Below are 13,169 nucleotides of genomic sequence, written 5' to 3' on the forward strand. Positions count from 1 at the left end.
TATATATGCTTTATACGGAGTTAGTTAATAAAATAATCTTGATCAAATTTTTTTTTTAATAAAAACTAGTAATGTTGAAAACACTCGGTTATATAAATGTTATTTTTTCAGAATTTTCATTTTATACTGTCTAGCCATATATATTTCACTTTCTAAAATAAATGCAAAAATGAAAATCCAGAAATCATTTATGATCTTTTCCTTATTTCACTCTTTTGACGATGCATTTGAGGCGACATCAGTTGACATCTCTTTCTAAGATTTGATTTTCAGCATCTTCTCATGGTAACTTAAAGTCTTTTATTAATTATGCGTGTGACGGATCGACTCGATCTAGTGAAAAATAAAATTAATTTTTTTTTAATTCAACAGCATTACATATATAGTGGAAGATAAATGCTTGGTCTCTAGCTATATAAAAATTGATCAAGAATTTAATGATAAACTTATGCTCATAAATAGAATTTTATTTCTTGAAAAATAAGAAAATTATATGATTATGATTTTTATTTCTATCAAAGAAAATCACGAAAATACATGGTAAAGAACTAAAATGCTACAAATTTAATTCAATTACATGGACGTCTAAAATATTTCCTCCACCGCAAGCCACATAGTCTATAGAAAATTAAGCCGCCGTCTGTATGGCGGCCCAATGCCCGAGGCGGTGTCTGGTTTCCGGCAACAACCATTAGCCCTCGGGGACGACACGACGACCGACACTATAACATCGGCGAAAGCACCGAAGATGAACTTGTGTGTGTGCTTAGGGTTTAAGGCCAAATAACAAACGAGAAGCTCATGCAAGAACTCCCAGTCAGCCTCAACCCCGGCCGACTCGCGGGCCTCGATCATCTCCTGCATCGACTTCCGGAAGTCCGCGTAAGGGTCCGGCGAGTACTTGTCAACCGCTACCCCGCCGCCAGCCGCCCCTCGTCCAGCGGCTGCAGATGTTCCCGGTTGCTCGAGTAAGGAGTTGGAACAGCCAGGGGAGGAGCAGAAGAAGCGGTGGGAGGCGAAGGCGGAGCTGAAATCCGGAACGGTGCTGGTTTCCGGGGATGTGGAGGTGGAGAACTCGGCGGCGGCGAAGCTGTCGGAGGTGGAGACCTCGTACAAAGAGTTGTAGTTCTTGATCAAGACAGAGGGGTGGGAGTAAGGGTTTGTTTGGGTGAATTCTCGAATTTCTTCTTCTTCTTCTTCGACCGCAGGTGGCGAGGAGAAAGTGATGGTGGGAAGGCATTTGAATTTGGAGAAACAGAGGTTGAAGCTCTTCCATAATATGTTGGACATTTTTCAGTTTCGTTTGTTTGTACTAAGTTGTTTGCATGAGTGTGTATGTATATAGTTGCAGAATATAATAGAGAATTATTGTTCTGTGTTTATATTTTTATTCTAAAGGGTAATTTCAGTACAACTTTTATGTTGTGTTTGGTATTATATATACTTTTTATGCATGTTCGTGCATACATATATTCCCAAGCTTTAATTTTGGAATTATAAAGCACATGCTGCAGATTTTATCAATAATTGCACAATATGTCTATCTGACACGGTTATCAATGTTTGTAGATTAATAATGCAGGAGCCATAATATGAAACATTGTAGTTTTAGTCTTATTAACTAGTATGTTTTAGGTTTAATCATGTAATAACTTGTTTTTAGTTTGGTTTTCATCCAATAAATTTGATTTCTATCCTTTTGTTTTGCCCGAAACTACTATTTATATTTAAAATCGATGGTTAATTTTCTACGTACGTTCTCCATTTTGTTTGGATGAAATTTAATGCGTTTAATATAAAATTTGTTCTCATTACATGTGCCACTAAAACGGGGTAAATTAAATTTTTTAAAAAATAAAGATAACATACTAAAATCGAGATTCGATAACATCGGTTGAGGACCAAAACCGCAAATACATCGTTAAAAAGGACACTTGAAAAGCCAGACCTAAGTTGGTTTAAACATAAAAATCTAACTTGCTGATCTCTCCTGGCTTTGCTGGTACATGTAGCATTGATGTTATATATTATCATTTGAGTCTAATTAATTTCCATAAAAAGCATTGGAACATCATGTGCACTTGCAAAGTCGCATGTTTGGTTCTTAATATATTAAGCTCAGCTAACAAATTGGAAGATTGCGTTTAACAATTTTAAATTACACTTTGGAATCAGTCGTTTGTTGTTTGATATATATTTTTATTACCAGCTGCTAGAGTGTGGCTCGTGACTGTGTGAATTGCCCTTTGACTTGGTCAACACTAGCTTTTCAAATTACACTTTCGTAGATTCCACCAGACAACAACAGTTGATAAAAAGGACCAATTTATGTGCATGGCCTTTTTTTTTTTTGAGCTGAATTTGCATGTTTTCTTCTTTTCATTTCCCCCGAAAGATTAAATTATATAAATTAATATTTATTTCCACTCTTAACAAAAACATATATGATGGGTAAGGATATTTTTAAGTATGCATTCATTAAGCCAAGTTAGGCTATGTGGCCCTAGTATAATTTTTTAGCCCATAGTAGGGCCCATTAGGGTAAAAGCCCACTTTCGACCCTAAAAAATCTATAAATAGGTGTTTAATCTCCATTTTTGGGGGGTAAGTTCTCATTTTTATGCTCTTGTTGGGGCTCTCAAGGAGGTGACTTGATCGTTGGAGGGTTTTTGTCGGATACTCGTCGGTTCCTCTAACGGTCGTGACGTAGGTGGCGGATCACTACTTTAATTCGGGGGTCGTAGGCGCGACACCTGCAGTTCTGGTACTGACACTCCATCAATCCCCTTAATTTTCCCTTATTCATGTAGCTATTTCATTTGGCTACATCAATATACATACTTGATGGCTTGGCATAGCTGATGGGGTGTTCCTAGACATAAATCATATAATTAACTGATCTATATATAGCCGTACACAGTTGGAATTTATATGTTACACATGTGTATCAAGAATTTATATAAGGGAAAATTAAGTAATATGTCATTATCTTGAAGCATGCGATGTTGAGAGGATGCGGGAATGTTAGGTCTATGTATATAGACGTCACTTGTGTGAACTCTAAAAAAAATGACAGATTGTCACCAATATCACGAATGAAATATAAGGGATGTTGGGGATATAAGGTTTAAATTAGCAAATTTTCCATGATGACATGAAATCAATACCATGATCATGAGAGGTTTCTTCATCCCATAATATTTAAGCAGATCTTCAGTTGTTTATGAAGAGTAGATGTATAGAGCTGAAATATCGACTTATATTTGGTCGCTAGATTATTTACTCTTCTCGTACGATATGCTATCTTCTTTATCTAGCGAACAACTGTTAATTGACATATGAGAATTTGAGACGCTCCACTGGATGTAGATCACTAACTCGATTGCACGGTGGACCGTCCACTCTCCAATCAAGAAAATATTTAGCAGGAATATATGTTTTAATTTTTCATAGAGCCCTCACCACGATTTGTTAGCTGAAAATCCACAGGTCATTTCTCAATAGGAAAACGCGAGAATGTTTTTTGTACCGTGGATTTTGAGGTCTGTGTTAGTGTTGTACCAGGTTAAATTCGTTCGATGTAGTACATAATCAAGGTTAAACACTTGCATGAGTCCTTATGTTTGTCGCAGTGGAGCAAATCGATGTAGGATATGTTGATACCCCTAAGGTTAAAATGAGATTAGCTCATCCCCCATGACATCTCTCAATAGTCCTAAAAGCCAAGTCCAGGTGGCCATCAGAGCAGTTCGACATGGTTCCCGCAACAACAAGTTCACAGGGTCGGTCAGATGATAGGCCAGCCATCAAGGCAGGTCGACATGATTCCTCCACCAACAAGTTCATTGGTCAGTGGCATGTCGGCCATCCCTTAGGTTGGTCATCATGGTAGGTCAGCATAGCTCCCACACCAAAAAGTTCTCAGGTTGGTTGGATGGTAGGTCGGCATAGCTCCCACACCAAGTTCCCAGTGCGATCGGGTGGCAGGTCGGTTATGGTCTCGGGTCAGTGAGATGATATAAAATCATTTGGAGGATTCGACCTTCCATCTTCAAGTGAGAATTCAGACAAGATCTCCGTCGAGATTTATGAGATTGTGATCTCTATGATCACGGATTCTAATTAAGGAAGGACGACACCTATCCGGTGGTCTCTCCTATAGTTATCATATTTGATTTCATTGTGAAGGGTTCCACTTTTCAAGTACACATCGCTTACTATTTTTGTCACGCCCCGCTCCTGGAGTCGGATGACATCGGGGTTGCTTTCAAATAAAATTCAAAAACAACCGGCCTTTTAGTACAAAATTTAACTAAAACTAGTCTATTTCACAAATAAATTCCAAAATATTGTCTTTACAACTCAAAAATCCAAAGGAATCGAATAAACTTCGCGGAAGCGTCTAATAATATCAAATAATCAAAGTACTAAATATAATAAACCAAAATAATTAATCAAAAGTTTTCTTATCACCATCTCCATAACACGTCTTGTTCTTTCTCCTCTAATTGCTCTTGGTACCATCTGAGAGGAAACGTGTCGCTCAACAAGTGGGGATCGTTCGAGACATGTCACAAATATATGCATAACCATAGGAACATAACACAACATGAAAATGAACATAAACATGATGCATGGAACATCTGCTCGAAACATAGAATACCTTGATACATGGGCCATCAGGCCGAAACATAATCATGAAACATGGACTTTCGACACACGAACATAAGCACTGAAACTCATCTCCTTTCCATGGTTTACTGTCTCCTACATGTTAATATTCTAAGGAGTGAGGCCATGTCCTATGTGTTAAACCTCTAATGAGTGAGGTAGTATAACGGTTACAATCCTACCGTATAAGGGTCATATATTTACCATATCCATTCGAATCATAACAGTTTTTGACAACATGCATAACACAACATGATCAAACATGACACGAACAAAGAAAACATACTCGAACGAGATTTCAAAATCTAAACGCCATAAAATATTTTAAAGCCACATAAGCCCACTTACGAAGAAGTATAGGTGTACAAACTTTATATCAAGAAATATACATACAAAAGTCCACTTACGAAGAAGTATTAGTGTGCAAACTCTATATCAAGAAATATACTTACAAAATCCCACTTATCAAATATTCATTCATGTTCCAAGTAGGTCATAGACATATTGAACCGTCGGATCGATGTAAAATTTGGTCTGCACATTTCTAAGTATGTTTCTAAATTGTGAACGGTGGTGATCAAGTTTTGAAGGAGTTTGAATTTGTTTATGATCCACGAACAGAAGCTGCTTCTTTTTTCAAAAATTGGGTGTTGAGTTCTAGCCGTTGGATTGGGCTGAAATTTGAACTGTATATTGATAACATCTTATTCTACAATCTGAACGGTGAAGATTGGATTCTGATCTCGTTCACAATGTCAATAACTTCTGGGCCAAGACTACTTTTTCGAACTTACGAAAATCTCTGCAGCGTTTTGCCTACTCTTCCCTCTTGTGTTAGGATTGAAAAACGTGTGTAGAGGGGGGGGGGGGGGGATACACACTTTAAAAATATTTTAGAGCTACAATAGCTCGTTTTTGAAATGTTCAAAAATAAACCGAGCACCGATGAATTATATTGAGTTTGGTTTTCAAACCAAGCGGAATACACTCGAAATAATCCTTCTTAGAAACCGAATAAACATTTTGAAAGTCATTTTAAAAGATGCAACTTCAAATGACAAAAAATAGTTTGGTTGAAGCATTTTATCAAACACTTTGTATGCAATATTTTGGTGTATGAAAAAATCATAAAATGCTTCAACAATACATACTAAAAACAGTGGCAATAAGAAAGTAAATGCGATAAATAAATAGACACAAATTTGTTTATGGATGTTCGAAGCTCAATCTCCTACGTCACCCTTATTCCACCTCGGAAGGATCCACTAAAAGAGTTTGATTTATACAACCCATCTGTACAGACCCAATCCGATTTAGGACTTATCCAATGCCTAAACAAGAACTCCTATAACTCTCGATTGTAGGTTCAACCTCACAATCCGCATAATGTTTAACGTCTCTTATGACAAGACTACAAACACAATCTTTAATGTCTTTGTGCTAAGACTCACTCAACTAATCTTTGAAGCTCATATCTCTTGTATATTTGTGAGTGATTGTGTGTGAGGATTTAATCTCGTTGAAGTGTATTTATCTCTCAAATATATCCTCACACATTGGGCTTGCTCTCATCTAGCTAATTTTTCTTCTATAATCTGCCCATGCTTTTAATCCCAATCTAAAGATTGTGTTTGATCTTCAAAGTGTTGTATTTATAAGCTTCAAGAATGATATGGACGTTAGATTCAATAATATGACCGTTTGAGATATTTCTGGACACTTTCTGAAGTTGCAACAGTCATATTTGAGTAGCTGGCCCTTTCTGAGTTTGAGCTGAATTTACTATTCATCGGGCTGGTTTGACCGATTTGATCTGTTCAAACTCATCTGGTCTGGTTAAGCTTTGATCAGGTCTGGTCCGACTTTGATCTTGTTTGGTTCGATTGATTTGATCTGGTTCATAGTTGATCTAGTCCCTTAGTTGATCTGCATCATTCCAATTGATCTGGTTCGTTCATGATTCAATCTGATCCTTTCACTTACTTATAGCTCTTGATTCACTCATTTCTGGGCAAGTGATGAACATAAAAGTTGTATCCCTTTGTCTTGTATTTCCACAGAATCAAGAATCGCTCGATTTTGAGTTTGTATGTAAAATATATACTCGAAAAACTCAGCTGATCCAGAAATTCTGTTCTGCAGAATTTCTGTGCAGAACTCAAAATTTCATCTTGATTTATCAGCTTCTTAAACTTCTATTCAGGCTTTTACTTGTGAAACAAATTTGTAGATCATTCTCTTAGATTCGTAACACATACTGAATCATCCCGTTTGGATAAGCGAGCTGTAAGTTATAGTCAAAATACCAGAGCTAATCTGTTTGATCTGATTACCTGAGCTTTGATCTGATTTGCATCCAGCTCAATGTTGGGACCAACTATTCGCCTAGATAAAGTCCGAATCAACTGATCTGGCCTGAAATATGACTTGTAGAAATGAGTAAGCTTTCCAAGCATTTTAACCTCAAGTAATTTGGATCACCGAGCTATTCATATGATTAATTTAATGAACTGCGCCAGCTTGAATAACTTGATTTCCAGCTCAAGCCTTCCAACTTTGATCTACTACCTACAACACTTGATGAAATATGTTATAAACACAATAAAAATTTTTGTTATCATCAAAATCAAGATTGCTTGTGTTTCACAACCCAACAATCTCCCCCTTTTTGATGATCACAAAACTTGGATAAAAATATGAATATTATTTTTATCTAACATATTTCTCCCCGTTTTTGTGTGAATCAAAAAGGTGTATTTTATGCAAAAAAAAAATTCTCCCCCTTAAAATTATAATTAGCTCTCCCCCTATATTTTTGAAACTTTGAAATCGATAAAAGTAGAGGGATAACTAAACGACATTTTAAAAAAAAAAATGCAATGCACAACATATAAACAAGTTGACAATTATCAAGTTTCATCAAGATTGAACCAAATTATCTCAAACTATGAAGGCATCACAAAATCAAGATTGACATGCCAATTGAAATATTCATGAACCATTTAAGCGTCCCTTTAGTCACTAAGCACAACCACAATTGTAAGAAAAATGACTAGACATTCTTAATTCAAGACATGCTAGCACAAATAAAATATCATATTGACAATCAACCTAAAATGCTCTCTAAAAGCTAATATTAAAACGAGTGTACCAAGTTTTCTTGACGATGTATGTATTGCGCCCTTGAAACTGACCTCTTCTAATTACCTTTCCTGGCGTCTCCAGTTCATGACTCTACTCAATGGTCATGATCTGATCGGTTTCATTGATGGCTCCCACCCATGTCCTGATCGCCTCATTACAGTCTTCGATGCTCAGGTCGCCAATCCTGCCTATCATGCCTGGATACGACAAGACCAACTTATTCTGAACATCGTCATTGGATCTTTGTCTTCATCTCTGATCCCGTTCATCGCCACCGCACGCACCACCTTTGATGCCTGGACCACTCTTGCTAACACATATGGGAAACCATCCCGTGGTCGCATCACTCAACTGAAAACCCATCTTCGAAATCCGGTGAAAGGTTCCCAATCTATCACTAAATTCATGCAGTTTATAAAAACAAAGGCTGATGAACTGGCACTCATGAACGCCCCTCTTGATATTGAGGATCTCACTATCAAGGTTCTGCATGGCCTTGATGATGATTACAAGTAATTGGCTCATGAAATTCAAGCTCGGGACTCTGCCATCTCCTTTGAGGAACTTCATGAAAAGCTTCTTAATCATGAGGCTCATCTCCTTGCCCGCACCGCCTCTCAGATCACTCTTCCGGCCACTGCTCATGTTGTGAATCGCTCGGGCCCCAACAACCGCCGGCCCCAGGCTGGTCATACGCCGGCTGGTTCCCGTCCTGGCGACGCCTGGAATTCTCGGCCACCTCCCTTGCCGAACCCTCAGGCCCCGGGCTCGCGTCCCTCACACCCTTATTTGGGCCGCTGCCAGCTCTGCAGCCGTCAGGGACATTCTGCTCGGCGCTGTCCTGACTTCCAGTGTGCGCCCACTACTACTACTACTGTTCCTCCTGCTGGACAACATCGCAATGTCTCTGGCTTCCCTGGTCCGTCGGCTGCTGCATACACCGCTGCATCTCCTGCTTCGTCCGACTGGATACTCAACTCTGGAGCCACTCATCATGTGACGTCTGATTTTTCAAATTTATCCTTGCATGCTCCGTATGTTGGCTCTGATGGTGTTGTTGTTGGTGATGGCTGATAAGTGCATTTTGTATGCATTATTTCGTGATAGGTGTATGTCTATTTTGTGTGTATTTATATTATTTTTATGTGTTTTTATGTGTTTTAGTGCATGTATGTGTATTTCACTCTTCGGGTTGATTTTGTAGGAAAATGGATTTTGAAGTGTGAATTACGAAGCATCTTTGTTCGAAAAATCAAATTTAATTTTAGACTTACCCAAATTCGATCTTCACCGTTAATAATAAATTTCAAGATGTTTTTAAGCTGTTGTCCAAATTTCAGCTCGATCCGACGGCTAGATCTCGAGTTATGAATTTTTGAAAATCGTCGCTTGGCGCAGAAAATTTGTACTGCGCGCGCGAGTTGCATGTTCAGATCTCTGTTTTATAGTTCTGCGCGCGCGAGGCCTATTCCGCGCGCGCGCTTGTTCTGGCATCAGCTTTGCTCCGAAAAGTCCTTGTTTTGAGAGGAAATTAATTGGTAGGAGTTCCGGATCATATATATACAAGATATAACATATTTTTGAGGGTTTCGGAAGTTACAGAACGCAGACAACACAAGGGAGGCGGCTACAAGGCTTGGGAGAGAAGATTTTTCTTTTCTTTTTTTTTCTTTTCTTCTTCTTTCTTTATTTTATTTTTTAATTATTGTTTTTAATTATTGAGTAGTTTATTTTCAACCAAGACGGCGTGATTGGGCCGAACAAATTTATGTAAAAAACATGGATGTTTGTTTGGGATTTTTCAGAGTTGATTTTATTTTATTGATTGTCGGATTTATATTTGTCTTGTGAATAGTCTGATCAACTGTTTGCTTGCATGTTAATCGATTCCAAGTTGACAGAGGAGGTATTGATTTCGATCACTCTGATAATTAACACATGGTAAAACCGACTAGAAATAGAATTCGGTTTCAGTGTGCGGTTTGAGTGTAAACTGAATTTTCATAAATATTTAATTCATTCAAATTTGATTAGAATTATGAAAGATTAATCCGTCAATATTTGAATAGGTTTGATTGTTCTAGAAATAGACCTTTGAACAAGATAGGAGAATTCCCGTGATTTAAGATTAAATCTGAGTCCTGAATCGACTACTTGTTACATGATTTGTTCGGTACCTACGTGTGTCTTGGTTGTCTTTGTTTTAATTATTTTTATCTTCAGTTATTTTTAATTCTTATTTTTTAAGCAGTTTTTATTTTATTTTCTTATTTTATTTAAATCAAATTGCTTTTTATTATTTTGTCTAGATTAAGTAAAATAATTAATTCTTGAGAATTGACAACAGTCCCTGTGGGATCGATACTTGGACTCTCAGTTCAATTTATTATTACTTGACCTGGTAAGCTTGCCAGTAGATTTATATCACACCGATTTAGCCGGTCAAGTTTTTGGCGCCGTTGCCGGGGACTGTTCAGTTAATATTAGGATATATTATTTGATTGAGACTAGACATTTTTTTCTTGCATTATTTTTTATTTTTAATTATTAATTTTTTTTTTCTTACTTGTGAGGTACTTGGATATGGATCATCGACAGGTGTTCACAAGATTTAGCCAACAATATAAGAGCCTTTCTATGCTGCTTGGGGGAGATTCAATGAATTGGCGAACATATTTCAATGTCATCAATTTTCGAACTACACGCTCACTCAGATTTTTTATGGTGGTTTGGATAAGACTACAAGAAGTTGGGTGGATTATGGAGCTTTGGCCACTGGCAGTCACCTGTTCAGAAGAGATGAAGACAGTGCTATGCACTTGTTAAATGATATGGCGGATTTCGACTACCATTGACATTGTGATCCTTCATTGCAAGGTTGGAGTCATAAATATCCTCAAAAATTCAACTTCACAAATTTTGCGAACCAACCACTGGAGCATCAAGAAGAGTGTGTAGGGTATTTTGAAGATCATGTGGCTAAGTTGAAGAATTTTGTGAAAAGGCAGGAAGAGACAAACCAGTTCTTCGAAAGCCGCATCAAATTTTTAGTCTTTTGGATGAACAGATTGTGCTTCATAGAGAACCAGTTTTTGAGATCTGCCAAGAGCATGAAGTAATTGAGCTAGAGCATGAGAAAATAATTTTTGAGGAATCTTCTTATGAGGATGAATCAAAAGTGACAATGGAGGAGGAAGAAACATACAAGGCTACCTATTTTACGTCGTCAATGGTCGTTCCATGTACACCGTTAAAACTTTCTTTCTTGCCATTGACGCCACCTCCAGCATATTCCATCCTCTATGAGCTTCAGCCTAGATTCGGAGTCTCCTTCCAAAAGAAAAATTTCAGACCAAGTGTTGTTGGACCGACGAGCTTACAAAGTATATATCACGCCAAGCTTGAGGGCGAAGGAAATCAAGACCCATACGTAGAGTCGTATGATTCTTACTATGGGCAGCAACCGCTCTTTGATGGCTGCTTCTGCATAGTCGGGCTGTAGACTATAAACTTAGCGCTGACTGAGAGGCAACCCAGTATTCTTTCCCTTGATCTTTTAGTTTAATTTTTGGTTTTTTTTATTTTTATTTTATTTTTGTTCTTTACCATGCCAGTTTGCAGTGAATGTCGATTCCCCCAGTCTGCTACTGTCATCTTAAAAGATGTCGCTGCTAGAGTGTGAAGAGGAAGAGAATGATGGAGATGCCAACGAATTAACCAGGGGAGTTTTAGTTTTCAGTTTCATTCTGTTTTTGTGTGATTGTTTTGCATATTGTTCATTGTTCTGAAGCATTGAGGGCAATGCTTTGGATAAGTATGGGGGGTGTTATTTGGTATTTTTTCGTTTATCATTGTGTTTTGCATTCATATGGTTTAGTATTTTGCATATATTTTTTATTTATGCATATCATTATGTTTTGTGTTTGTGCTGTGTGAATAAGTAGAATGATAATTGTTGGCCGATGATGATAGAGTTGAATTTTTTTTTTTTTAAATGTTGCTTTTGATTGAACATGAGAAACTGTTGGTTGAATCATGAATCTTTTTAAGCACGCGTGTTAGACTAGTGTAGTGTAGCGATATAATTGATGAAGTTCGTGTTTGCTTGACCATTGCACGACAATAGGTGTTTGTTGTTCTTGATAGTGCTTTGGATTCTTGATAGTTGTTAGACATTTCATGTATGATCTTGGGCGTACCAATAAAATTTTTTGAAAAACTTTTGTTGAAAATTAAGTTAACTCCATCCGGGTTACGAGCAGAGATTGAAATCCTAATCTCTTGTTCTTTACTAAGTATGGGGATTCCATGGGGTTGAAAATTTGAAATTTTAAAATAACAATTCCATCCGGGCTTAGACAATTATTGAAATCTTAATCTTTGTTCCATAGCTAAGTTTGCGGGTTAAATGGGATTGATGCTCCATCCGGGCTATAGACGAGGGGATTGAAATCCGAATCCTATCTTAGTTATAGCTAAGTTTGCGGGTAATTATTGGGGCTTATTAAAAATACCGGATGCCAAATCCGGAGGTACGTAATTAATCTCAAGAAAGTGCATGTTTTTGTTTTGGATTGTTGAGATGATGGAGTGCTGGATTGTGATACTTGCATTGAATTGTCATAGATCGCTAAGCATTCTTGGGACAGATTCTTTAGAAGTTGCATGAAACTGGAATGACATGACACACACACACATTTACGTTAAACTGACAGTGTATTGTAAACAATCAGAAGTTTTTGTGGTTTTTAGTTGTTAAAGATGAAACTAATCGTAGACTATGTTGTTCATGATTCATTCTTACTTATGTCGTTGTTTTCATATTGTTTTTGGTATGTCTTGCTCGAGGGCGAGCAAGTTTTAAGTATGTGGGTGTTGATAAGTGCATTTTGTATGCATTATTTTGTGATAGGTTTATGTCTATTTTGTGTGCATTCATATTATTTTTATGTTTTTTATGTGTTTTAGTGCATGTGTGTGTATTTCACTCCTCGGGTTGATTTTGTAGGAAAATTGATTTTTGAAGTGTGAATTACGGAGCAGCATTGTTCGAAAAATTGAATTTAATTTTAGACTAATCCAAATCAAAGCTCCACCATTCATATTAAATTTCAAGATGTTTTAAAGCTTCTGTTCAAGTTTCAGCTCGATCCGACGGCTAGATCTCGAGATATGAATTTTTGAAAATCGTCGCTCGGCGCAGAAAATTTGTACTGCGCGCGCGCGAAAATCAAGCTCGCGCGCGCGCGGGTTTCATGTTCAGATCTTTGTTTTTTACTTTTGCGCGCGTGCGAGGCCTATTCCGCGCGCGCGCATGTTCTGCCATCAGTTTTGCTCCGAAAAGTCCTTGTTTT

General features: G+C 37.5%; 1 protein-coding gene across 1 annotated transcript; it reads right to left on the reverse strand.

Annotated features, from left to right (window-relative positions):
* Positions 1 to 568: 568 nt before the first annotated feature.
* LOC140876458 (transcription repressor OFP11-like) lies at positions 569 to 1,290 on the reverse strand. Its single transcript, XM_073280430.1, has one exon. The coding sequence runs from the start codon at positions 1,288 to 1,290 to the stop codon at positions 619 to 621; it is 672 nt and encodes a 223-aa protein (XP_073136531.1). The 3' UTR covers positions 569 to 618.
* Positions 1,291 to 13,169: the final 11,879 nt, after the last annotated feature.

Source organism: Henckelia pumila, chromosome 1, assembly GCF_033568475.1.
Source record: "Henckelia pumila isolate YLH828 chromosome 1, ASM3356847v2, whole genome shotgun sequence".
Taxonomy (NCBI): domain Eukaryota; kingdom Viridiplantae; phylum Streptophyta; class Magnoliopsida; order Lamiales; family Gesneriaceae; genus Henckelia; species Henckelia pumila.

What these genes read in the sequence shown, in the direction of transcription:
- LOC140876458 (XM_073280430.1), bottom strand. Translation starts at nt 1,290, where the DNA reads ATGTCCAACATATTATGGAAGAGCTTCAACCTCTGTTTCTCCAAATTC.